We start from the raw sequence: 25,449 nt of genomic DNA, 5'->3' as shown, positions 1-25,449 counted from the left end.
CTCATGCAGCGTACCGTAAGTTTAGGGAAGCTCGGGTCTTTGCTCGCTTCCAGCAGTATATGAGATGTTGCTGGTGGAACGCTGGTGTGCGATGCTAAGTATGCACTCCGTTCACAGTACTTATAATCCTCCTCCCCAATCCCTGATGTAGTGGTCAACTCAGAGTAATACTCAGAGTCTGATGACTCAGAAAACGCCTGTTGACGAGAGCGTGGGTTGGGGTGGCCTGTGTAGTACCCATGATGGGTCATTGGTGGAGGCAGCGGAGGCTCTGGAGAAGGCGACGGCAGGCAGCTGGCATTGTCAACCGGGGTGACCTCAGCCGGAGGACCCATCATGGAGAGGAGGACTGGGAGGAGAACCAAGCCATTAAGCATCCCCAAAACAGTCAGGATGGCTAGCACAGCGAAGAAATACCTGAAGGATGGAGAGACATGAGATGTTAGTTTGGGCGTGAACCGAAAACAGACACGACAAAGAATCAGTGTCAGAATAAAAGCAAACGGTAACACGCAGTAGTGACTGATCGCTGTTAATGCATTTAACCATCCTGAAATCAGACAAATGCCAAAGGACAGAGCAGGTCTGTCATCTCTCTTTAGCCTATTGGCAATTTTTTCAATCAACTGGAACGTGCAGTGACAGAGCTGCAATTCATTTAATCCTATTTTCTTTTGCATGCTAAGTTTTATAGGGATTTGGCTAAAATACAGATGCATTAAAACTGTCAGCCAAGCTCATGACACTTTCACACAAAGTACAAGACATTTAACATTTGACAAATGTTTGGGGTTTTTTGGGGTTTTTTTTTTTTTTTGCTTTATCCATTTTTCTATTTAACATTTTTGTTATGCAACACATTTTTTTTTCTTTTCTTTAAATGGACAAAAACACACGTGTGTGTGCGGCTCCAAACACTCCAAACACACACATAGTTGGCACATGAGGAAGGGAAGTAGCTCTGGGGAAGAATACAGGGAAAGCCCAGTGTTTGTGTATCAAAGGCGAGGGGGTTGGGTGGTGGGGGCAAATCTGATTCCCTGCTTAGTCCAACTAAAACATGCTTTGATGCCTCCACTGCTGCTGCTACAAGATATTCTCTCGCTCGTTTTCTTTTTTTCTTTCTGCTCACACTGTGCGTGTGTGTGTGTATGTGTGTGTGTTTCCATCTCTGTACAGCTCTGAGGAGGCCAGGGGTGGAGGCAGGCCACAAGAAAGAGCTCCCCAAGAAAATTAGAGAGGACTCCACTTAAACACTAACAGAAAGCAGGGAGACAGTGAGATGCTAACCACCAGCCAGACTTAAAGAGGTAAAACAAGAAAAAAAAGAGGGAGGGAGGGAAAAAAATGACAGTTGGTATGAGGGAAAAAAGCCAACAAGGACAAGGATAATAGCTGCAGAGTGTTATGGAAACATTCCCTCTCAATGGACTACTACAGTGATTATTACTACTACCTCACTTGACAAAGGTCACTCTTTTGTCTGATATGTTTGCTCTTTTCCTCTCTAGCAGCTGTCCTTATTTTCCTCTGTTATCAGAAGGATATTCATAAGCTGCTTTGCCAAAACCCTGCAGGGACGCACATATTTAACAAGCATGCTTAATCGAATTAATGCGCATTCACCTGCAGATGGCGAAATGATAAATAGTTTATCAATATTATCATTACTATTTTAGAATGGCGTCCACATTTGAGCTCACTTGCTTTTACCCCAAAATGACAATTCTTTACGTGGCGGAAAAAGAGACAGAAAGAAAGAGAGTGAGACGTTGGTGGGACCTCCAACAGCGTCTCACTGTTAGGAATTCTGTTGTTTATATAAACTGTAATCTTTTCCATTCGTTGTCAGGCCTGCAGAGTCGTATGTGTGTGTGTAAGAATGAGACAGTAAGCGCTTACACGCATGTACGTATGTGCGTTTCTCCACGTGTGTACACCCGTGTGTGTGCGTGCGTGCGCACTGACTTGTGGCCTGCCTGCATGCATGCACATTCTACGTAAGTATGTGTGTGAGAGAGGTCTCTGAGCAGAGCTGAATTAGGCGTGCTGTTTATTCAGTGCATTACAAGGCCAGGAGATGTTTACAGCAGTATATTTATGCTACTCCCCAGCTAGCCAGCCTTGGCTTCCCCCAATCAGCTACAGCTACAGCTAAACAAGACCTCCAACAGAGACTAGTCCCCTCTGTCTCTCCTTCACGCTCTGTTTTTTTGAAAATTGTCTCTCAAAAACGTGAGCAGAGAAAAAGTACTGGAAATTTGCTCTGGCACCCTTAATTCCAACCCAACTTCCCAGGTATTCTCAAATTCCCGCTACCGGTACCTAAATATATGTACATTTCTTTATGAGTGTAATCCAACAGTTTTGGAAGATCTACTCATCAGGCTGTGATCTAGCCACCCACAAAGACCTTATGTCCTTGTACGGAAGCCACTCTCAGAAAACGTCTCCTGCTCCCTCTGCTTCTGTCTCCGTTTCTGAAGAAAACTGTGCTTTTTATGTCATGGAGGCCTGCTGCAGTCTGTGAGCTCAAGGCTGTGGTTTAGGGTTTGGGCCGAGACCACATTCGGCTGAAAAACATGGAGGTATTCGCCTTTTTTCCACTCTGACCATGAAACAGTGGTAGAAAACACACGCACACAGAGCAGATGCGCACACAATGTACACTCACCAGTGTAGACTCTCTTACACACACACACACACACACACACACACACACACACACACACACACACACACACACAAACAGAGGGTCTGTTGGTGGGCCGCAGAGCATCTGACCAGTTCAAATTTAGCTCCACTTCTTTTTCATTACGGCATCCAACGTGGAAGGCGGGAATGCCAAACAGATGATAGGAATTTTTACAGATTCCCCTGTGTATGTGTGAAAGAGACAGCGTGAAAGAGTGAGAGGGAGACACCACCCAGTGGGCAGCAGAACACTTCCATGTTTACAAGCAGCTGCTACACACACCCTTGATGTTTTCCCCATTTGTTTCACTCCAAGCTCGAGGAGTCAGATGTGTGTGCGCTCCCAGAGTGACAGAACCAGGTGCTTATTTGTCACTGTTTGTGTGTCTCTGTGTGTGTCTACAAAAACAACAAAAAAAGGACTTCCACCTGCATGTAGACCTCCAAAGTGAGGTTTCCTACTGCACCCAAAGTGAGATGAGACAACCGGCTCCACACAAAATGCTGATTCTTCTAAAGGTAGCATATGACCTTTCCGAATGAACACTCACACTCACTTACCTCATGATGAAGTCAAATTCGGACCCGGCCAGCATGAGAACACCCAGCAGCGTGGAGATCGCTCCGTCAACCACCGGGGCAAACATGTGCTCCAGCGCCACCGCCGAGCGCTTGTTTCTGTTGCCAATTGCTGTCAGGAAGCCCTGCGGAAGAGAGAGGGGGGAAGGTGGGGAAGAGAAGTGAGTTGGAAATCTTGCCGATCACACAAAACTTGTGCTTGCGGTGAGGCTTTGGCAAGCTCCCTAGTTCCTGCATTTGGTTTTGTTGAGGATTACAACACTATGCTACAAGACAGTAGAGTGTGCACGGAAGCAGGTTGCCACCATGAGTGAGCAAGCCAACACCTCAATAATTTTAAAATAGCCAACTTTTCGCCAGTTATAAATAAAATATTTTGTAATGCATTTTCTTCTATTAGGTATGATTAGGTGGTTAGGTGCTGCTCATTCCTTACCAGAGCGATGTGAACAGTGAACTCCACTCCGATGCCCACGGAAGCGATCAGGATGACCACAGGAATGGCACTCAGCTTGATGCCAATTAGACCCATGATGCCAAACAACTCCACAGTCATCATGGCCAAGATAAACACCTAAAAGCACACATGAAATTTAGCGTTACCACTTTTCCAGTGCAGGAAATGTTAAGCCAGCCAACACAGTAGGATGAAAAAAGAAGATATGGCTAAACGAGATTGTAAAATTAAAGCATTTCAACTACGATAATGCTTTGCTTTCTAGATGGAGCGGCGTCCTGCTGCCAGAATCTTTGACCCTTTGGTCAAGATCTTAATGACATGAGATCAAATTTCCCACCCTCGGGTTAATCCCATCCCCCTCGCCCACTCCCATATTCCTTCTTTCTCTTTCTCTTCTTCCTTCCCATAGGTGCTTAACACCAGAGATTGACAGCACCAAAGGCAAAGTGTTTGCACCACATTCACATTTACTTGTCCATAACAAATTATCTTGTTTCATTTTTTTTCCACAAGATTTTTAGCCTGTGTCGCTCATTTTATTGTTTTCTGACATTTAATACAACAGCTAAGTAATGCAGTGCCACAGCTTTCGAATGCCTTCATGTGGGGTGTTACTGTACACCGCAATACAAACAGCAACAACAATCCTTAGAAAACAAGGAGGAGAAAGCAGTTCCTGGCCAACGGCAGCTTTTGATCCCAGCTGGGGCTTTTAGCTGGGGCATAGTTAAATTGGAAATGATAAAAGCTGTTTTACTGCTCGACCACATACAGCCTGGGTGAAGCCTTCACATGCCGGTTGATGCTTGGAGACCATGCATGCACGTAGCTGTGCCTCTCTGTCTGAGAGACTGTGTTGTGTTGCTGTCTCAATCAGCACTGCTGTGGGCCGCTGCTTAAATTAAACGCATTCCTGCTGAAACTGGCTCTGTAGTTGAGCTACAGACCCCTAATGGGGCTATGGGGATATGTGTTTCTGTGTGAGTTTGGGGTCTTTGAGGACCACCGGTCCCACCAGCTTGTGTGTGAAATGTTATCCATCTGTTGACCACTCAGATTGTCTCTTTTCCACTCTCCCACACGCACATACACGTACAGACAAATATCCCTGATGGATGGGTTGTGCAGGCCAAGGTCGCAACTGGGCAGATCTGTCCTGTCCCCAAATCTCTCCCTCTCCCTTTGACAAAAGGAGTGAGAGAGTTGGAGGTAGAGGCTTCAGGAGGGTAAAGCCTTTCTTGCTCCTTTGCATTTCCTTTTTTTTTTTTAGGCTCGCAGAGCGCACATTAGAATAACAAAGGGCCTTGTGTGTGTGTGTGTGTGTGTGTGTGCATGCTGGCCCTCAACAGAGAAAAAAGGGGCCCCCTAGACAGTGTTATTGAGCTATGCTGAGAAGGGTGAAAATAAAGAGAGCGAGAGGGAGGAAGGGGTTAAGGATGCTAAGTTAGGATGAGGTGGAGAATTAAAAAAACAAAACAGAAATGATGTGGAAAAATGCATGATATGAAGGAATAAAAAAGTGGAGTGCAGGATGAAGAGCTATCCACTTACAATGATGCCTGCAGTCCAGGGGTTGAGCAGGAGGATCGCACAGACCAGGAAGGTGCAGGCCAACACCACACTGATCGACAGCAAGAACCAGTGTCGGAGGCCAATGTACTGCTCCCAGAACAGGAAGGGGTATCCGTTGGGGTAATTGAACACACCCTTGCGGCCAAACTCATCGCAAATGGTGCGCACGCTCTCGATGGCTTCCACAAAGTCGCTGGCCTGACGAAGGCCGTTCAGGTAGAAGGGGAACTGAGCAAACTCCAGGGGCTCTGCAGCTGGGACTGCGAGAGGAGATTAAAAGAAGGTAAAGTGATTTTGTATTCACACTGTAAGTCACCTTTAAATGCATCCACTCTGACCAAAATCAGATGACTTACTGCGCAGATTTTCCCCTGTAGTGTCATACTTGTCATGAATCCATTCTCTGGGGTGAGGGTAGAAGTTGGCCTGAGATGCAGCGTAGCCCAGGGGATCATTACTGACCCAGACTGTCAGGTAAATGTAAAAAACCTCTGGGGGAATCAAACCCTCGACATCCACCAGCCGACGAGAGGTCAGCTAGAGAAAAAATTAGCATTTGTTGATCATATTTTCATCTACAATGCCAAGCAAACATATTATGAGACAAAGCCTTTTATCTTTTTTTTTTTTAACTCACCTGGCTGTAGTTAAAAGGCTCTTTCTTGGAGCCAGTCTGGATCAGGAGCTTGTATGCCAGAGCCCCGTCTTCTGTGCCGTTACGATAGCTGTCAGCGGTAATTCTGCCTGCCTGCCAGTCAGCATCAAAAGCCGCCTGAAGACCTGTGTGTGAGGTAGAACACACAAAGAAGAGAGAGGATTATTGAGGCTGTCATTTATAAATGCTTTGATTTCTGTTATCATAACAGTTCTTCTGCATGTCTGCCTGTGTGAGCAGTGATGCTGAAAATGTGGAATATCAAGTTTCCTTTTCTGGATCAGATTGACCTGATCGCTATTACTTCTTCTTCACTGGATCTGTGACACATTCTAGCCTAAGGACGCGCACACACACACACACATGCCAAGATAGCCTATGACCTCAAACCGTGAGCGAGTACGTCACCTCTAAGCCCAGGTGGATGCAGTCTAACAATATGACTGAACTTCCACTCACCCTTTGCACATTGTAACCCCCACACCCATTAACCCACTCACTGTTGTCTTTAGCAAAAAGCATGTCTGAAAAAACCTAATGCATTAAATAGCAGACTCATTATCAGAAAGAGACAGAAAGAAGAAGTTATTACCTAACTCCCTCTAAAAAAAACAACCCAAAATAACATTACTCTGAATTCTTACCTCTGAGCCAATCCTGGAAATAGTGCAGCCACATGCGGGGCAGTTTGTTGTCGCTGTCTCTGACCACATATCGAACTGAGTTGAAGGCGTTGTGCAGCTGAATCAACAGCCTTTGAGATCGGGCATAATCGAATCCGTCCATAGTAACCAGGTACATGTTATAGAAGGAGAAATACTTGAACTGAGCGTCGATGAAGTCGTATTCCTTGGTGTCACGTGGCACGATATCGGTCAGGTAAAGGCCGTCATGCACCATGGTGGTACCGTACAGGCTGAGGCCCAGGAGGCACAGGAAGAGAACAACCACGGCTGCTTTGCTTTTAGGCTTAAGGAGCAGAGGGGCATATTTCTCCCTGGCAAAATTGGACAGGTTCCAGTGCAGGAAAGGGAGCGGTACACACTTTTTCCCTGATCTGGAGTCCTCCACCTGGGCTAAGAGGTCTCGTGTGGAGCTGGAGGTAGGGGTGAAGAGCTGGGAGCCATAGGGGTCTGGCACAGAGGTGGTGGGGGAAGGAGAGGCGGCTAAAAGGAGGAAATACAAGCAGGAAATGAGCATTCCAGTATCATAAATTGCTGTATTGTCAGAATCATCATAGAGTTCAGTTTACCTTGAGGCTGGGAGGGAGGGCAGAGGATGATGGAAGGAGGGCTGGTGGAAATCTGTGAGGTAGGCGGCAGAATTGTTACAATATGCTGGCCTGCCGCGTCGCACTGCGTGAACGCCTGCACCGTCGTAGTGATTTGGGTGCTGGTGGTGATGGTCGAGCCTGCAGTGTACTGGTGCGTGTGCGCCGTTGTTGGCGTGTGAGGCTGTTCTCCGGCGTCCGATAACTCTTGAGGGGAGAGGTGGATGACGCGATCGGAGCACGGGCTGTAGAGACAGCAGAGGATGTCCAAACGCTTGTCCTCGCGACGGTGGAGGTCCAAACTGAGGATGGCGGGGAAGATGAGCAGCACCATGGCAAAGTTAAACACAACCACAATGGCCGCCTAGGGAGAGGGAGAAAAAAATACAGAGTGAAATAAGAGCAAGATAGAGCTAAGAAGAGACTGAACAGGATATAAAATTACAGACACACCAGCCCAACTGGGAAGAGTCAAGACTGTTTTTTTAAATTCCTGACACCACAGTAAGTAAAGCAAAGCTCTTCTCTAAATCACCAGCCACGAATACTAAGCGAGCCAGGAGGGGAAAGAAAAGAAAGAAGTCACAAAAAAATATAGAAAGATATATATAAATATAAAGTTTGAGCAAAACCATCACCCTTAACCAGTTCAGCTACAGCCTCCCCGCTCACCCGTCCCCTGAAGCTGACATTCTAACTGGCTGTGGTTTCCAGAGTGTGTCCATCTTTGTGTGTGTATTTGTGTGCGAGCTTGTGTGTTTCAGACCACCCACAGTTAGTCACAGATCAGAGAAAACCGCCTTGACGGCCCAGTGATATACTGGTCCACTCCCTCCCTCTCCCTGCCGTTTTCTGTCTCTGTCTGTTCATCGCTGTCTTTGCTCTGATTATTCCCCATTATACATATTATACATATTATATGCGCATTACATATATATATATATAAATATATATGCACACTTACACGCAAAGACATGCACACACACACACACACACACACATACACACACAAAAAACGTTGGCCCTCTAGGTGCAGTGGCAATAAAACTAGGAACAAAGGCTTTGCTTGCTTTGAATAAATGTCAACTCTTTTAAGTTATCTCTTTCATTTTAAAAGGAGCCCAAGGCCTCATGGTGTGCGATTGTGTACAGCTTGTTTATGCATGCGCGCATGTGTGTGAAGGCGTGTGTCTGTGTATGTCTGCAAAACATACCTGCAATGAGAAAGCTCGGAGCGCAGGGATGGGTACTAGAGCAGCCATGAAAAATGCAATCATGTTGTTGATGGAAGTCAGAGCCACACTGGTGCCGGTGCGACGCAGACAGTCTCCTGTCCGCTCCTTTACAAAAGCAAAAAACAAAAACAGAAGACACAAATCAGAAGAGAGCAAAAAAGAGGACAGGACAAGGGAAGAGAGGAGAAGAGGCTTTTAAAGGTACCTTGAAGGGTATGTTGCTTTCAGTTTCTGTGAAGGAGTGAGCCAACAAAAACATATCATCCACACCAATCCCCAGTGCCAGGAAGGGAAGCACCTGGAATAGGAAAAACATCAGTCGAGAATAAAGGGTCTGAATGATCATTCAGCATGTGGAATCAAACTCTGTGATTTAAATCAAAGGAGGACCTCCTTAAATTTAAATGTGCTTATGAACTGAATGATGTACGCCGCTCCCTTTATGTTGTACCTGTGTCGTAGCGGCGTTGAAGGAGAGGCCAAGCAGGGAGCAGAGACCCAGTCCAGCTGCCACTGACAGAGCCACCAACAGCACCCCAGCCAACCCAACAGCCCCCTGGGATTTGGCGCAGTCCCATCTCAGCATGGTCACACAGGCATAGGCCAGCTGGAGAGGAGAAAATGTATTATTATTAAAGACAGTGAAATGATACAAGATACTTATTATCCATTAATAATGGGCAAACGTCAGTGACTATAATCACCATGAGCAGGTATCCTCCAGCCACCCTGATGACGCTGACATCAGAGAAGGATTTCATGATGTCATTGAGGGTTGTGGTGGAGAAAGCGTGGATGGACTGACTGGAGTTTGCTGGAATACTCTGGTGAACCACCTGATGGGGAAACATCAATCAACTGTTAAAGCGTTCTGCTGAAGAATAAAAAAAAACATACTACCCAATTTATAACTAAGCACTGTGGAAGAGCAACTGAAGGAATATGGACCTTGTTACACACATGGTTCAAAATCCCCCTAAACTACTACAGCCCTATATCTCAGGACCCCCTAAAATTTCTGTTTGAAATGTGCATGGCTGTGAAAGCGAGTAAGACGGCCCGAGTGTGTTTTTACATGTGCTAGCATGTGTGTGTGCGTGCATAAGTATGACAACTGAGGAGTAATGAGCACAGATGCCAGAGGTTGTGAGGTCAAAGGTGAAAAAGGATGGGATCGCATGGCTCAGAAGGCGTCTCCTGGTACTTCATGCCCATGAAGGAACCAAAGCGCCTGAAAGCCATTTACCTGTAAGCGTTCGACCATCATTTGCTATCTCGTACAGATCTGCGCTTGTACTTTAATATGTCGGGCTGGGGGGGCCTCATGTCTCTGTTTACATTTGAGTTTTGTTACCCCTCCTCCCCTCCCCAAATGCCCCTCCCTCCCGCTGTGCTTAGCCTCGCCGTGGTGGGTGTCAGCTATCACAGCAACAGCTTGTTCCTATAACTAGGGTCCTGACAGAGAGGGAGACGATTGGCCTACCACACACACAAACACACACTAACCCGGTGCTCTGGTCTGCCCTGCGATTCAGTTTACAAGGGAGCTGAAGACTGATGGAATTCAGACACTGCAGATTAAAGTCTCAGTGCGCTTGTGTGTGTGTTTATGTGTGTGTGTCAGTGAAGATGGCATGAGGACAAGGAAATGAGCTCTAATTTTTCTCCCCCTCCTCCTACATGATCTCAGTGACAACAAAATATCTTTATTTCTGCCCTGCTGTCCTTGAAGCATGGCGCGTTTAAAGGAGCGTGAAATCTGTGCGCGAGTTCATACCTCGACAAACTTTCTCTGCCAGGACTCAAGGATGGCGGTGGCTTTCTCCTCATTCCAGTTAATGTCGTGGATTTCGTAGTCGTCCTTAAAGTGCTCATATAGCTGCTTAGGACTCATCAGCAGGAACATGGTCTGGAGAGCCTCCGCACTGCAAAACATGCAAACAAAGTTTAGTACACATCAGGAATGATGAGCAACTCTTAAAAAAACCATAATGTAACCATTAAGTCTGAGTGTTTAGATGTTCCTTGTATCTGAAAGCAGGTGCCGTCTCTTCTAAGATTTGTCCGCCTGCCTGCTTGCCCATCTGCCAGTGTAAACAACTAAAAGCAGGTGTTATCTAGTCTGTCTGCTCATCTCTAGGCTGCAGTCCCAGATGTCCTCAGGTTTTCTTGGCACCAGCAAAGTAAGCAGCAGTGCCGCTCAAAATGTGAAAGAGATGATCATAAATCACATCCAAGAATAAGTGTGGCTCTTGCAGATGGGCCTGGAATCCTCTTTCATTCAAGGCTCTCTTGGGTCTGTGGAGGGGGGCTTGATCTGGGCTCTGACCCAGTGCTCTCACTCCATTTGTACTGGCCATGCTTTTATAGCCAGTTGAACTCTGAAGATTGTCTTATAAAGAGCCCTGGGTTAGATAAAAGTGAATTTGAGTGTTATTCGCCTCCTTGTTTTTCTTCTTCTTCTTTGGTCCTGCACACAACAAATGTGCAGCAGGGTGGTGGGGCTTTATGTGACTGTCAATCATCTTTAATTGGCTGATCCCAGACCGGGGTCATTCAGGAAACTGATCCCTCTCGATATGAGGCATTCCTAGCATGTGTCTTCACTGCTGTTAGGGGGTTCCATAGATTCAGAGGGGAACTCGAGGCCTACTTGGCTGGTAGTGATCGCGTCGCATCCTTGCTATTGGATCCTTTAATCACACAAGAGGAAGACAATGTATAAATATACCCACAAAAACACACACACACCTCAGCAGAGCATCCTGGCTGTTCTTGACCCGCCCTCCCAAAATGAGCTCCTCTTGCCAGTGCATGAACTTCCGGCTAAAACCATGGCAACCACCCTGGAGACGGCCAGCAATGTCAGGACTCTGAATAAGAAAGCAGAAATGTCAATATGCGCGCCTCTTTGGTTTACTTTGTGTGCACTGTAAATAATTACTAAAGTTGCACTCTTTCATGCGAGGTTACCTCTCCTAGCTCCTTGTTAGGTGCACTGAGGGGGCAGTCAGGGTCTAAGGGGTCTAGACATGGTCTGTTCATGTAGGCATGTCCCACCTGAGGAATCAAACAATGTTAGAGATGTCTCAGTACACAATAAGAGGTGTAAACATAGATGACACGCAGCCTTGTTTAGTAAAGATATCCATGTAATTTTTTCTGTGCATCACCTGGGCTTTGTCCAGCATCTCCTTGAACCCTTCCAGTGAGGTGAACTGGCTCAGCTCCTCCATCAGCTTGACTGGATCTAGATTCATCCACTGGATATCTTGCATACCCCTGCAGAGCAAAGACACACTTTATAATGGCAACAAACACACACACACTGATTTTACATTATTTGTAGGAACTTAAGGAAGGAAGGCAACGTAAAATAGCTTTTATGAGCATGTGCCCACACGGCTACGTGGCTTTGAATTCTTCGCTAATGTTTACTCTGGGCAGGAAAACTTTTACTTCAGTTTCTCTCTCGCTCCTTTGTTGTGGTGGGCTACACAGGAGGCTAGCTGCAGATACAGGATAAAATAGCGTTTATTATCCTGTTTCACGCTGCCACAATGCCCAGGGAAAAGGCACAGTGGCTGCCTGCTCACTTTCATTCCTCAATGCCCTGCACTGAGTCATAACAATTACCTCTGCCTCCCAAACATCTTGATAAGGAGGGAGGGAAGGGAGAGGCCAGGAGGATGGAAGGCAGGGAAAGGGAAAACGGGCGAGGGATGAAATGTACATGGACAAATAACCTGTTTGTTAGCTTCATCTGTACTGCGCTGGTTTGCTCTGCAATGTGGCCTACATCAGGAAATGTAATGCACTTGCTCAAGGAAAATAAGAATTTTGGAAAAACTGGAGGAATTATGTTTGTGGTTTGTGATTCAGCGAGACAAAGGGAAATAAAATTATCCCAAAGTATCTGAACTCCAAGCTGAATCTCCCCCCGATGGCTCATGAAGAGAGCTGCTCTCCTATTCCCACATACCAGGGTCCCCCTTTTGCTGCTGGTTGCAAAGACACTCCTTTATCAGCTAGTTTTTGCTTGACTGGACCGGGCCTGGGCCCTTTTGTTTTTTCATAGATTGCTGCTTTTTGTTCTCCCCAGTTCTCTCACTCTCTTTCTCTCCCACTCTTCACTCATTCTCTTTCCCGATCCCCCCTCCCCTTTTCTTGCTCTCTATCATACTCTTATTTCTTCTGTTTTTGAGTTGGTTTTTTTTGTTTTGTTTTTTAAAAAAATGGTTGGAGCAGAAGCTGAATAAAGGGACAGTCCCGCCAGTGAATGCAACAGGCTCTCGTAAGCTCAACGACGACAACAAATAAATGAAGAAGTTAAATACATTTAATAAATAACAGCAGATGTTGAGCACTGTGTGAATGTTTGGAAGATGTGTGATTCATCAAAGGCCCCCTTCTCTTTCTCTGGTGCTATGCTTTTCACACAAGCCAACAGGGAGATGCTAAGGATGGGAAACTTGTGTTTGTTTCTGTATGTGCTGGCTTGTCATGCAACATACCGCTGTCAGCTAAGACACACACATAAACAAATAATTCCTCTGCAAAGAAACATCTGCTATGATCTAAACTATCTTTTCTAAACTAAGCACACAATTGAAATATCACTTCTGACGAGGAAAAAAAGAGATCCCTTTCAGTGACTCAATTTCTCAAGAGAACTTTATCCCCTGCAGAAAAAAAAATAGAATCTCCAAATGCCCAAATACGCCCAGACTCCACTGTTAACTGTCTTGTAGGCTCTCTCTGTCCTTCTCGGGGGACTTGGGGCTTGAATACTGCCCATTTTATTTGTTGGACAACTTGGGAGCTAGGAGCCCGGGGCATTACCATGAGAATGCCGAGTGTTAGCCGTGAGCTGACAAAGCCAGCCCCCCTCCCTCCTCCGGGGCCCCTGCACTGATGGACACTCACTCGTAAACTGAAAGAATGCTTACCATTGTCTGACCCAAAGGGCTCCCCTGCCACCACCACCACCACCGCCACCGCCACCGCCGCCTCCCCGCCCTCCGTTCTACCAACCCACCACCCAGTTGCTGTTACAGCCATCTACTCTCTCTCCATCCCTGCCTCGCTTGCTTGCCCGCTGCATCTCTCTCTAACCTTCTCTCTTTGAATTTCTCTGTCAGTACACCCCCTTTCAGTCCCTCTCTGGGCCCTAAAAGAACTCTATTACTGACCAGCACTGTCAGTCACAGCACCCACTGATAGACTACTGAAAGCCCAACTGTATGTCTCCATCCATCATGTGCTAAAAGTGACGGACCCCTCCAAAAGCTCTACTCAGATCAGATGGAAGCAGTGCATAGAAACAGCCAAGCTGTCAATGAAGTGCTTAAAAGTGCACCCAAAAAAAAGAAAAAGTTATGGCAAATATTCCAAGACTTACGGTAAATAGGCAGAGCCTCCCTGTAGCTTGGCCCCTTCCCAAAAGCAGTCCAATGGGGTGATTATCATACAGGGGAACAGCTTGTCAATCATCTGGGATCAGGAAATAGAAAAGAAAGAAGTAAACATCACAAATCAGTGATAAATAAACATAGACACACAAAAAACCCAAACAAAACAAAACAGATATTTCTTCATCGACTTACCCTTTCGATCATGACGTTCTCTATAATGGGGACTCCAGATTTATAGCATATTTTATTAAGATCCCATGATCTAAGAGAAATAAAGGTTTTAGATTAAAAGTTTTATTTAAAAACACATGGGTGCGCGAAGCAGATCTTCACAGAGCATGTCCACTTACTTTCCAAACAATGACACCTGCACTTTGCTGGCGGACAGCGCGGCTTCCATGTGAACCAGCAAAGCTTCCTGGGTGAGAATGTTTGTGCCCTCTTCTTTGGGGGTCTGGATAAGCATCTGTGAGGTAAATACAGACTCCTCTCCCTGCTTTTCCCTTGTGTAGCGAAGCTCTGTGCTCACACGACTGCCAGCTAAAAAAGTAGAAATGAAAAGTGATTAGATAGACAGATAGATAGATTTTCTTTAATGCACACGCAAAGACACTCACACATTTGTATCCTAATACAGAGTAGGTTTTGTGCGTACATATGCACATACACACACACACACTTACACAAGAACACACACATATATTGACCAACGCCCTTGGCCTTCGCCAGTGTTGGTTTTGAAGGCACTTCACACAAGCCAGTGTCTGGCCAAGAGAAATGAGTAATACAGCTTCTCATTGGCTCCTTCTGCGAAACAGATGTGCCCTGTTAGTTAGTGAAACCAGCCTTCTGATGCCCCCAAAACGCTCTACTGCTGCTCTGTTTAGAGCAGCAGATACAGACCGGGACAATCTGAACTCATAAAAAATAATTATGATGGGCACTTCATCTTTTATTCCTGATGTTTATGCACAGTTTTCAACCTTTAAAGGTTGTTTATTGGAAAATGTGTTCATCTCAGACTCTGTATTTCTCTGCAACGCTTCCTCAGCGGTGTTCTTGTGATATGGCATTGAAAGACATAAAAGTGCGAATGGATAAAGAACGGTGAATATATTCGTGGAGGAAAGAAATATGGCTGTCAGAGACGGTGATGAAGAGAAAAGTTAGAAAGTGGATGAAAAAAAATGTAGAGCGAGAGAGAGAGCGAGGGAGCAAGAGAGAGAGCGAGCTATGTTGTGCTGTGCAATAGACCCCAGCCCCCTAATTACAGGAGGTTGCCCTGAAAAGAGTTTGCCAGCCGGGGGGATCTGTGCCAGTGCCAAGTGGACATGAAACATGCCGCGCTGGATCACAGAGGGCCCGTCTGCCCCTCTTGCTGTCCCACTACACGACAACCCCAGAGAGACAGAAGGGAGGGGAGAAAAGAGGGAAGTGGTGGGAGTTTAGAAACTAGGGCTACCACCTTCTTGATTCTAATTTTTGTCAGTCGTTCACCCAATTTTACTGCACTGCACTTCGCAGCTCCGAGCATCTATTTCTTTTATCCTTTTAACACTCTCCCATCTACCTCTCTCTCCATCTCTTTCTCTCTCTCACACTCTCCCGCTCTCTCTTTTCCCTCACGCTTTCTGGACCTCCCCCTGGCTGGAACAGGCTCCCATAATTGATGGGGAGAAAAGAAAAAACAAACTATTCAGCCTACGCCGCAAAAGTGTGAGATCAGGTTAGAACTGCGGTCCTCTGTGACACAGTCCAATATTTCTAGGCTTCGCTTTCAAGGCTTAATTACATTCGCAGGGCCTCGACACTATCGGGTCACCTTGTTTATTTGCAGTGACTGGTGTCGGGCTTAGTGCATCTCACAAAGAAAACACTTCAAAATGGGACACGCTCTTGTTTGATGTTCTTTGCACAAAAACTTTTCTTTTTTTTCTTTTTTTAAAGCTAATGTATTTATAAACCACAGCAGGACATATGTGAAAGAAATAATTCTGCCTGGAATTTTGGAAATGTTAGAAAATGAGATTTAACTTTTATTAAGTCATTTTCATACTGTCATGAAGTGTAAATACGAGATTTAGTGTAAAACATTTTAATCTTCGTGGCCCCGCTTGGGTTTTCTTGCCCCACTAATTTCCAATCAAAAAGGAAAAAAAAACCACTAAAAAACTGAACACTTTCCGTTTGAGGACCTCTTTGACATCTGTTAAACCTTTTTTGACATTTCGTATGTTAACCTCTGCAGCGTGGGGTTTTGATCCCAACAGGAACTGGGTGGCTCGAAGAGACTCTGGCTCTGTAATTACAGGCCTCCTGAAGTAAATTATAGCTATTTGTGTCTCGTTCCTCCCATCTGGACCACCCAGGCAGCCAGTCCTCTCTCGTTTCTCTCTCTTTCTCGCCTTCTCTCCTCAACCCCCGGTCCGGCCCCAACCACCCGACTTCTAAGCTTCCCCAGCACTCAGCTCTGCTCAAGTTCACCACTCTCTTCATAAGAAGCCTCTCCGTCTCTACCTTTCTTTCCCTGTTCCTCGTCCCCCTTTTCTCTCTCTCTTTCTGAGGCTGTTTTTCCCTTTCTCACTCTTTTTCAGTTTCCCCCCCTCTACCCTCTCCCTTCACCCAGGCTTCGCTCCTCACAGCCTTAAAGAGACAGTTCCCAGAAACTTTCTTCCCACCCTGGGAAGAAAGCACCTTTGAGGGTGTAAAGCTGGGTTTTAACAGCCCAGTGGCTGGGAAGTTTATTACACGAGCGATTCTGAAACATGAAATATTAGTCCTTGTTTGGCAACATGATCAAAATTGAAAAAAATAAAAATAAAAAATAAAAATGGAGGGCTTGGAGATGGGTGAACACAAATGATCGCAGCTCTAAATCACATCCCATCGGTTTGTCGAGATGCTTTCGCGATACTCGACCACCATCTTACAAATTTTAGCAAACAATTCGACTCTGATGGGTGCAACATGTGAATTCATTTACTAGCTTCACCACTAAAAGCACTTTCACAACAGTTATGACATTGGGAAAGTGAAAAGCGAGGGGAAAATGTCATAACAAGCCCTGACATGGTTTCATGGCTGTGGGTGTACAAAAAATAAAAAAAAATAATAATGTTTTTAAGAAAGCGTGTTTTCATGTGCCGGTGTGTGTGTGTGTGTGTGTGTGTGTGTGTGTGTGTGCGTGTGTGTGTGTGTGTGTGTGTACTGAGGTGAAACAGGACTCGGTCTCCACCAACCTCAGTCATTTCCTACCCACCTGACCCTTCCATCCTTACAAGCCAAACAGACAGCATCTCCTAACTCAATAAAACATCTGGCTTCTAGAATGATCCAAGACCACCTTTAAAGGCCTGTTTCTATTCTATTCTATTGTGGTTATGGGTACCTAGTCCCAGTTCCAGGCCATTCTAGGTCAGACCAGGCCGCCTTCAAAGTTTAGTGTGGTAGATTAGCTGGATTAGGGGGCCCCTGAAAGGCCCCACGCTGCTATGGAGGAAGACTCAAGAAGAAGAGGGCTGAAGGTGACATGTATGCTATTACTTGCTATGTAGTGCATTTGACGTTTTTCCTGATTTACACAGCATGACAAGATGAGAAGAAATATGCAGCCGATTTCTACACAAAACTTCCTTTGATAAAATATAGTTCAGGGAAGGTTGCTACGCTACTTTATCACAGCATAGCAACAATATGAAAAATAGATTAAGTTATCCCTCGCCTGCTGTCTTTTCCCTATGATTTACTTCCTTCTCCACTGTTTTATTCACAAAAGAGCTGCTTTACTTCCTTTTGATTTTCAGCAATGGAGCTAAATGAGACATTCATTCCTTCATCTTGGCACCCAAATAGGCCCCCTTCTTTTGGACCCACCAGAATCTCCACTTTGGATTCTTCAGCCCAGTCCTGCCCTATGGCTTCCCCTAGCCAGGGCGCTGCCTAAAGCAGGCTGCACCCCAGCAGATGGGCTGTTCCTCTATAGAATCCGTCAGTACAGCTCCAGACTGAATGCAAACCCTTTTGTCATTCAACCCTTCAATTTCTTTCAGATGTTTCCCAACAAACAGCAGAATAAAATAAAGAGGGAACGTTTTTTTTTCTCCCCTCAACAAAAGCAAATGGACCAAAACTTTCCCAGCCTCTAAAACAATGCCAGAGTCGGGATGTAAGGGGGGGGGGGGGGTGAGGCAAGGGGCAAGAAAGAGAAGCTGGCACTTTGCTATCTTACCTATAGAAATACAGTGTATCTGTTTAGCAGCTGTCAAAAACACCATTCACTCAGGAAATGAGCTAAACTACCCGCACACACAAAAAAACAAATGTGGTCTCTGTTTGTCCTGTAACTTTTTCCTGGTATTAAAATAAAAAATAAATAAATACATAAATAAAAAGCTGTCTCCAAATCACACCTTAAAAACTGCATAAAACAGCAAAAACAACATGAAAAATCAGTTTCACTTACTTTCTATTCAGATGTGCCAGTGGTGTTAGCCACCACACATAAATTTCCACGAGGGCTGGCATTTAGGCACTTTCTATTTCCATATGTATAGGCTTGCCTCTGCTAATTATGCTAATCATGGGCAGTGTTGGCCACTGTGAAAAATAGTCACATTAGACACTCCACTGACCGCTAATGCTGCTTAATGTGTGGTTGAAACATACATTCATCCCCGCCTGAAAAGCAAAATTTTTCCACGTTGCTGGTCTCATTCAGATGAGAAATGAATTTATTGAGCCCCAGAAGCATTTCTTTTTTCCCTCCCAAGTACCAAGAAAATGTTCAGTCCCCCTCTCTCTCTCCAGCCCCTCTCACTTCACTTTTTATACTTCCACGGTGTAAAGACAGAGGCAAATGGTGCAAACTCTAAGGTGACTGGTGTCGCTTTATTCCCCCCTGCACCCACCCCACAGCCAGAGACAAAGGTTGCTCTTCAGCGAAGAGATAAAGGGTGCCACACTATACTGATTGAGTTTTTATTATCCCATTTTCGGTTGCATTGCGACCTTTCTAAGGATATCGCATTCAATGTAGCAAAGAGCCTGACAGTCCAGTGCCCTTTTTTCAGCCCAAAGACCTGTTTTATGCTATCACTGTAAACCGGTGATACTCATTACCCAATAAATATATGAAGAGCTTTTGTTTTACAACCAAAGGCAAAAAAGAGAAGAAGAAAAAAGAAAAACCCCAAACAAACAAGACTTTAAAAAAGGGAAGGTAGAGCACGCTCTTTTGTGCTTCCTGTCTCAGTAGAAGCAAGAGCCATGTGTCTGTCATATGCAGATGTATCTGTAGCTGCTCAGTGTGTGTTTATTTGTTGGGGGGTGGTCTTGGGCTCTCTGTTGAAGAGCGTGTGTGTGTGTTTTGGGGATGCTGAGAACGGAGATGGAATGAGGTAGTCTTGGATTGAGGGATGGAGGGAGAGGGGGTGAAATAAACATTTAGAAGTGACCCAGGTTGACTCTGTCTTGTTTGTTCTCTCTACCAGTGAGGTCCCAGGCCCTGAACGCTGGGAGTTTATTTATCTAGTTGGGGCACCACCGCGCACTATTCACCTTCAATAATACCTCATAGAGCTCCCTTTCTCTGTCTGAACTGGGGCGCTGTGTGCACTCCAATGAATTATAGCATTTACCTGCTGTGCCACTCTGAGGTTTGTTTAGAGAAACCGCTCCAAACGGTGAAACGCCCACGTGTGCATTTGTGCAAACTTTTTTGCTCTCCTCTCTTTAAATCAGTCCACACCTCGGTCTCTTCATATCTTGTCTGATTCCCTGTTATTCTGTATACACTGTATGGTCTTCACCTCCCTCTCTCCTGCATAAGACTTTTTATGGGGCAACTGCTACCCGGATAGTCCTCGTCTCGCTGCGCTCATATTTGGACAGCTTGAGTCTGTGTACATGTCTGTCATGCCTCACCCAAACAACTGCCAAGAAAGATGAGTTTAGTTAAAGTCAGAGTAAACAGCACCACTGTTACATGAAGGCATTTTCTTTACCCTCTTTCCCATACACAGCTTTTCGGCTGCGGCTTGATACGCGCCTGAAAACAATTATCCAAAGGCTGCGCAAAGGCATCCTTAAGTTTTACACATTTTAGTGAAAAAAACAAAACAAAAAAAAGCTTAAGAAAGTAACTTCTCTCATAAAACAAACGGGGCTTTATGGAGAAAGACGTCCACGAGACCGTTTCGCACTTGATGTTTATTCAAATGAGACAGGTAAAAACAGCAGCAAAAAAAAAGGAAAAAAAGTGTGAGCTTGCAATAAACCTTCCACCCTGTTCCTGCCCCCCCACACCATTGTCTCGTCTTATCCTCGTCCTCTTCCTGCGCCTCTTTTTATGATCTTTTTCTTTTCTCCTTGTGAACAATACAGAGCCGGGTCACACGTTGCGCAGGTCATACCTTAACTTTCAAATTCTCACATGTGGCCCAAGCTAGATAAGCAGAACCACAGTGTATACTTTATCTAATTCTAACTAGATAACATGAATGATTTTTTGAAACACAATTTAACTCAATTTAATCCAGGCACTTTGAAAATTGGCAACAAGTGCCATCCCTCGGGCCAGCACTGCAGTTTAAGAAGGAAGAAGGAAAAAAAGATGTGCATGGGTGTAAGGTAATTTGATGGGCGATGTCTGTCTCAGATCCTTTAGAGCAGAGGCAGTTAGCCAGAAATAGTTCGTAATCCCCTTGTCAGACAAAACACCCTGATACTCCAGCTTTTATTCTCCACTACACAGGTGTGAGAGCTGAAGGTACGATGAAGCCTTCGACTTATAAGTAGCTCATCCGCTCTGGAAATGCACAAGAGTCCTCAGGTTGAAGTAAATGATATGAATAAAGACATAAAGAATGCTTGATTGATTGTGAAGTGTAGGCACAAATTCTGTCTCTTTCTCTCTGTCTACACTTTCTAGACACAGACTGCACTGCTGTGCTTCACGGTATTTTGGTCCTGTTGGAGGGAGGAAGCAATTAAAAAAATAAAAAAAAAAAGCCCTGGTGGCCTGACTTCACAGAGCAGGCAGACAGACAGGTAGAAATATAAACAGGCGCACACAAAGCCCAGGCAGACAGACGGGAACGCAGTCAGGAACCTGAGGCGGGAAGACAGGCGGCCAGGCAAGCTGCACGCACCAGAAGTGACAAAGATGACAAGTGTGCGTGTTTGTGTATGTGTGTGAAAACTGCAGGGGGCAGCTCCTAGTATGAATATATGATGGGAAGCATATGCTCCTAACACATTCAGATACACACACACACACATTCACATTCAGCTTGGAGTGTTAACACATAAGGTGTCAATTCACAGCTAGTTTCATCTGAACAAATTAGGGTGCAAGTGGGAAAACTTTCATTTATGCCGCTTCTTAAAGTTGCTTTTGATGTAAAGCCAAATTATTTACATGTTTAGATTAGAAAACACAGCAAATAAAACTTAGGAACTAATGTAAAATATATGTTCATAATTTCGTTCCATCAGTCTGAAATCTGATGTCTTACTAGAAGGCATATTTTTTTTTGTGCCCTGGCTTATGTGTATTGGTGCATGTGTCTTTTTCTGCGTGTGCGTGCGTGCGTGTGTGTGTAAAAGAGAAAGAGTGAGAGACAGAGGGAGAACTAACCTCTCCTTGTTACCGAACCACTTTACTCTCCATTGAGGCCCTAGCAGCTTTGTCAATGGGCTATTGGTGGAAACAAGGCAGGCAGAAACTTTAGAAAGATGGCCACGGCCTCTTAAAGGCACAGCATTCCTTTTGAGCACCCCCCCAGTTCAACTCTCTCAATCCCACAGCAAAACAACTTGCACACAAACATCTAAACATGTCCTTTAAAAGATGGCTTGGCCAATTAGCTCAAGAGGTAATCCCGAAGCTTTACACTAACCACAGTGAAACCAAAGAAAAGGGACAGTGGCAGCTCTCCTTCTTATTGTGGCAGATGGAGGCGTTTCCTTCAAAGCAAACAATTTCAGTGCCTACATTTTTAAAGATTTTTCTTTTTGTTTCTTTTTTGTTTTATTGTGCTTGATAGAGAACCTTATTTAAATTCCTGCGCAAGTGAAGCGCACAGCCTTCCAACAACCGGCGGCGTGTGATTCCACCAACACCTCCACACAGGTCCTGTGGGAGCCGCCTGTTCCTGTCCTCCAGTGACATGGTGGGCTTAAAAAACCCTATAGAGTCTGTTTATATTCACCAACTGCTGTGGCGCTTTTAGAGCGTGCAAAACAGGTGGGTAAACTTCAGCTGCATTCACTTATATTTTTTTTCTTCTTGTGAGGAGGAGAGAAGGGAGGGAGGGAGGAGGGTAAGGGAGGGAGGTGGTGCCTGCTTGCTTGCCTGCCTGCCTGCTTGCCTCTTGTTGAATGGAATCCAAGAATAGTTAGGGACCACACAGGGAGCTAAGGGGGGGGGGGGGGGGGGGGGGGGGAGGGGTCAGAGCCCTCAAAGATGGCTAACCATTCACACAGCCCATCTGCTGCAGGGATCAGCCCCGGCACTGAAGCCTGAGGGTTTAAAAGGAATTTGGTCAGTGTGAAAAACCAAATAAAGCTGCCTCTGCCGCTGGAAATGTACAGATAACCTTAACTTAAAAAGTTCAGAGGTAAGGAATGGGAGCGCTATCAAGAGAAGAGGAAATTGTAAGATATCCAAAAAAACACGGCAGAAATGTCAGGGATGTGTTTGCTCTCATGATGAAAAGACGTAGAAGATAAAGAAGTCAAAAAACATGAAAAACTGCTGATAAAAACATATACAATGCACAGGAGAGAGTGGCATGAATCTGCTGTATCCAAGGCTGTTAATACTGGTGTGTAGTAAGTAGGACTGTTTTCCTTATATGCTGCTAATGTGATTAGAAATGTGTGCTGTAATTCGAACTTTAATAAAAGCCCCTAAAAAGATAAAAAAAAAAAACTTAACTAAGTCCCACAAATCCTCAGTTCTGTCATCAGGATTTCAACAAGACAAGCCATTGTGTCGCTCACTGAACACCTAGTGCCCTCCCACGGCACTGAGATGACACTAACCTGTATCTTCCTGCCAACACATCTCATCATCAGAACTCCAGCTACACTCAGTGGAAAACAACTGAGAATTGTGTACAAACCAGGGGATGTCTGCACCATTTGCTCTATCTCAATCACTCTCTTAGTTTCATGTCACTTTATCAGCTGTCACGATCCAACAAAAGCAAAAAGAAAAAAAAAAGTCCACCAACCAGCTACAACGTAGTGAGGAAGCATACCGAATGATAGCTTTACTGTAGACTCAGTGCCAGCGCCAGACAGCATACAGTTAAGTGTTTAAGACATTTTAACATTTAACTGCTTCGCATGATTACGACCCAAAACAAGCTCCCTAGGGCAACGCATGCACTGTCAAACAGGAAATATCACACACTCACCTTCCACCCATAGCTGTTCAATGTTGGTTTCGATGGCTGCGACTCGGAGTCCCACAGACAGAGCCCCGAAAACTAAGAGTCCAATAAAGAGGACCTTCCCACAGTGCCTCTGGATGTAGCAGCCCAGAGAGAATAGGAAGGCCTGGAACCTCGCCCGGATCCAAAGAGGAGCTTTCTGACCTACTGCCTTCCCCTGGATTGGAAGCAGGAAGAGGATGAGAAAAGAACATTATCATTATTATTATTATTACTATTATACTACACATAATCATGCTTACTGTCTCAAAAAGGTTAGTTGCATATCTTTTCAAACAAGGTTGTGCAAGTAAATTCTAAACATTTGAAGAGACATGCATCTGTATTCAGAGACAACATATGTTTGTTATTTATATCATGCTTTTCATAAAATGGAGACAAGTCGTGGTGCCAAAGAGCTCTGATGCAGGTCTTATGTGTTAAATCTCAGGCTAGACATTATCTGTAGTCCTATCCCAATAATACGATTTAAATGACACTGTGTTGGGACTATTTTGTACTTAATGACATCCTTATTTAAGGAGAGAGATTTCCAGTGTTTTACCTTACAGCCTAGAGGAGCGCCCATAAATAAGAAAAATAAGAGGTGACAATTTCATTCCAAAGCAAAATGCGTGACTTTAAAAAAAGCTGAAAGTTAAAACTGTGAGTTTGTTCTACTGAAAAAGAGCCATTAACACATTTACTATGCAGTTCAAGCTATTTCTATAACTGTAGCCCAACAGAAAAATATTAATGGATATCTTTTGCTTTAATTTGGTTCTACTTCACATTTTATGAATAATTTTACACCCATCTGTCTAATCTCTCATTTGCTGTGAATTGCCACAAATGTCACTGCTGCGCTAGGAGACATTGCTGTAGTGTTGTGGTTTCTCGCAGCAGTGCTGAAACACGTCCAAGCATCCGGGCGGTCCAAAGATGCTTTGTCAGATCAAACTCAATCAGTGAATTCCTTTACAGGACCCACCACATTTCCAAACAGACCCCGGGCCAGTGCGCTCTCCGCTGGCTGCACACAGTCAAAAAAAAAAAAAAAAACACGCACAACACGCCTGGGATAGGGTATGGGAACAAGCCCTTATCTTTCTTTCTCTCTCTCGCTCTCCTCACGGTGGCTTTTAACAGCAGAAATCAATGAGAAGCCGATGTCAGTTCAAATAAACAGCAGAGTTAACATACAGCTAAAAAAGAAGACTCGTTCATTTGTTATCGCTTTATTCCGCTCCCAAAATGTCACGCAATGTTTCCCTTCAGTATTAAATAGTCAAATCAAACCGATCCCGATTTCGCAGTCGTCTCCCCTCAGGGGAGCACTGGTGGTCCCCGGACTCCGGTTTGATAGCTGCTGCTTAAAGTCTACACCGCATTCCCACATGCGACCCTCAAATCCCGATTAGATAACCTAACTCCTAAATAAATAAGCTGCCTTTTTTAGGGGAAACCTTTCATTCACATCTGCCGACTGGATGAAAGCTGTATTCACAGAAAAATCCACTCTAGACTGCGACCAGTGTATCACCTTTGAGATCTGTTTGAGTGCGAAAGCAGCGTGGCAGTAGCTGGGTCTCCGGAGTAGGTCTGGGTTCGCAGGCGGCTGGGAGCGTGTGTAACTCGGGGGTAAATCTCCAAAGACGCCGGCCCCTGGGACCCCGCGATCCGAGGCCATAGTCCAAAGAGCGTGAACGGCACGCAGAGCGAAGCGACACAGAATCGGTGCGAGTTCAGAAAAAGCGACAATAATCCAACATAGAAGTAGAGCGCATCCAGCAGCACCGGCAACAAACTAGAAGAACGTTTTCTAGTCTTCCTTTGAGCCAAACAAGTCTCTAAACTCCATCCCAACATTATGCGCCGGAGTCCGTATAGATCCTTCCGTCTTCATTCGTCCCGATGGTGTGTGAACCGACGTCTCAGAGAGGAGTAGTAGCTCTAGTAGTAGTAGTAGTAGTAGCTTATGTCTGAGCCGTCCGTGTCAAGTCTAACTCCGATCCCGTGGCGGTAACATTTGGAGAAGTTCGCCTCTCGGCAAATCCTGAAAAGGAAGGTTTGATGGAAAAGTGCTCCGGCTCCCATTGGCCAAGGAAGAGGCAAATTACTTTGCAAACATCG

General features: G+C 45.1%; 1 protein-coding gene across 1 annotated transcript in view; it reads right to left on the bottom strand.

Annotated features, from left to right (window-relative positions):
* ptch2 (patched 2) overlaps positions 1-25,449 on the bottom strand; it is a 28,034-nt gene extending 2,585 nt beyond the window's left edge. Inside the window, exons 1-21 of the mRNA XM_086272003.1 lie at positions 24,860-25,449; positions 23,302-23,494; positions 14,230-14,419; positions 14,072-14,141; positions 13,867-13,958; positions 11,639-11,747; positions 11,439-11,525; positions 11,217-11,338; positions 10,243-10,390; positions 9,170-9,301; positions 8,917-9,072; positions 8,671-8,763; positions 8,445-8,570; positions 7,213-7,594; positions 6,605-7,126; positions 5,943-6,085; positions 5,662-5,842; positions 5,285-5,565; positions 3,710-3,847; positions 3,256-3,398; positions 15-417 (exon numbers count right to left, since the gene is read on the bottom strand). Of these exons, the coding sequence (XP_086128129.1) occupies positions 15-417; positions 3,256-3,398; positions 3,710-3,847; positions 5,285-5,565; positions 5,662-5,842; positions 5,943-6,085; positions 6,605-7,126; positions 7,213-7,594; positions 8,445-8,570; positions 8,671-8,763; positions 8,917-9,072; positions 9,170-9,301; positions 10,243-10,390; positions 11,217-11,338; positions 11,439-11,525; positions 11,639-11,747; positions 13,867-13,958; positions 14,072-14,141; positions 14,230-14,419; positions 23,302-23,494; positions 24,860-25,006 (3,858 nt within the window). The 5' untranslated portion in view covers positions 25,007-25,449. The remainder of the gene's footprint in view (positions 1-14; positions 418-3,255; positions 3,399-3,709; positions 3,848-5,284; positions 5,566-5,661; positions 5,843-5,942; positions 6,086-6,604; positions 7,127-7,212; positions 7,595-8,444; positions 8,571-8,670; positions 8,764-8,916; positions 9,073-9,169; positions 9,302-10,242; positions 10,391-11,216; positions 11,339-11,438; positions 11,526-11,638; positions 11,748-13,866; positions 13,959-14,071; positions 14,142-14,229; positions 14,420-23,301; positions 23,495-24,859) is intronic.

The sequence above is a fragment of the Aulonocara sp. 'chitande type north' Nkhata Bay genome, linkage group LG18 (assembly GCF_057382095.1).
Source record: "Aulonocara sp. 'chitande type north' Nkhata Bay isolate Kocher_YH1m ecotype deep benthic linkage group LG18, A_spYH_male_GT1.1, whole genome shotgun sequence".
Taxonomy (NCBI): domain Eukaryota; kingdom Metazoa; phylum Chordata; class Actinopteri; order Cichliformes; family Cichlidae; genus Aulonocara; species Aulonocara sp. 'chitande type north' Nkhata Bay.
The sequence above is the reverse complement of the archived record's forward strand: the minus strand, read 5'-3'. Positions and strand labels throughout refer to the sequence as shown.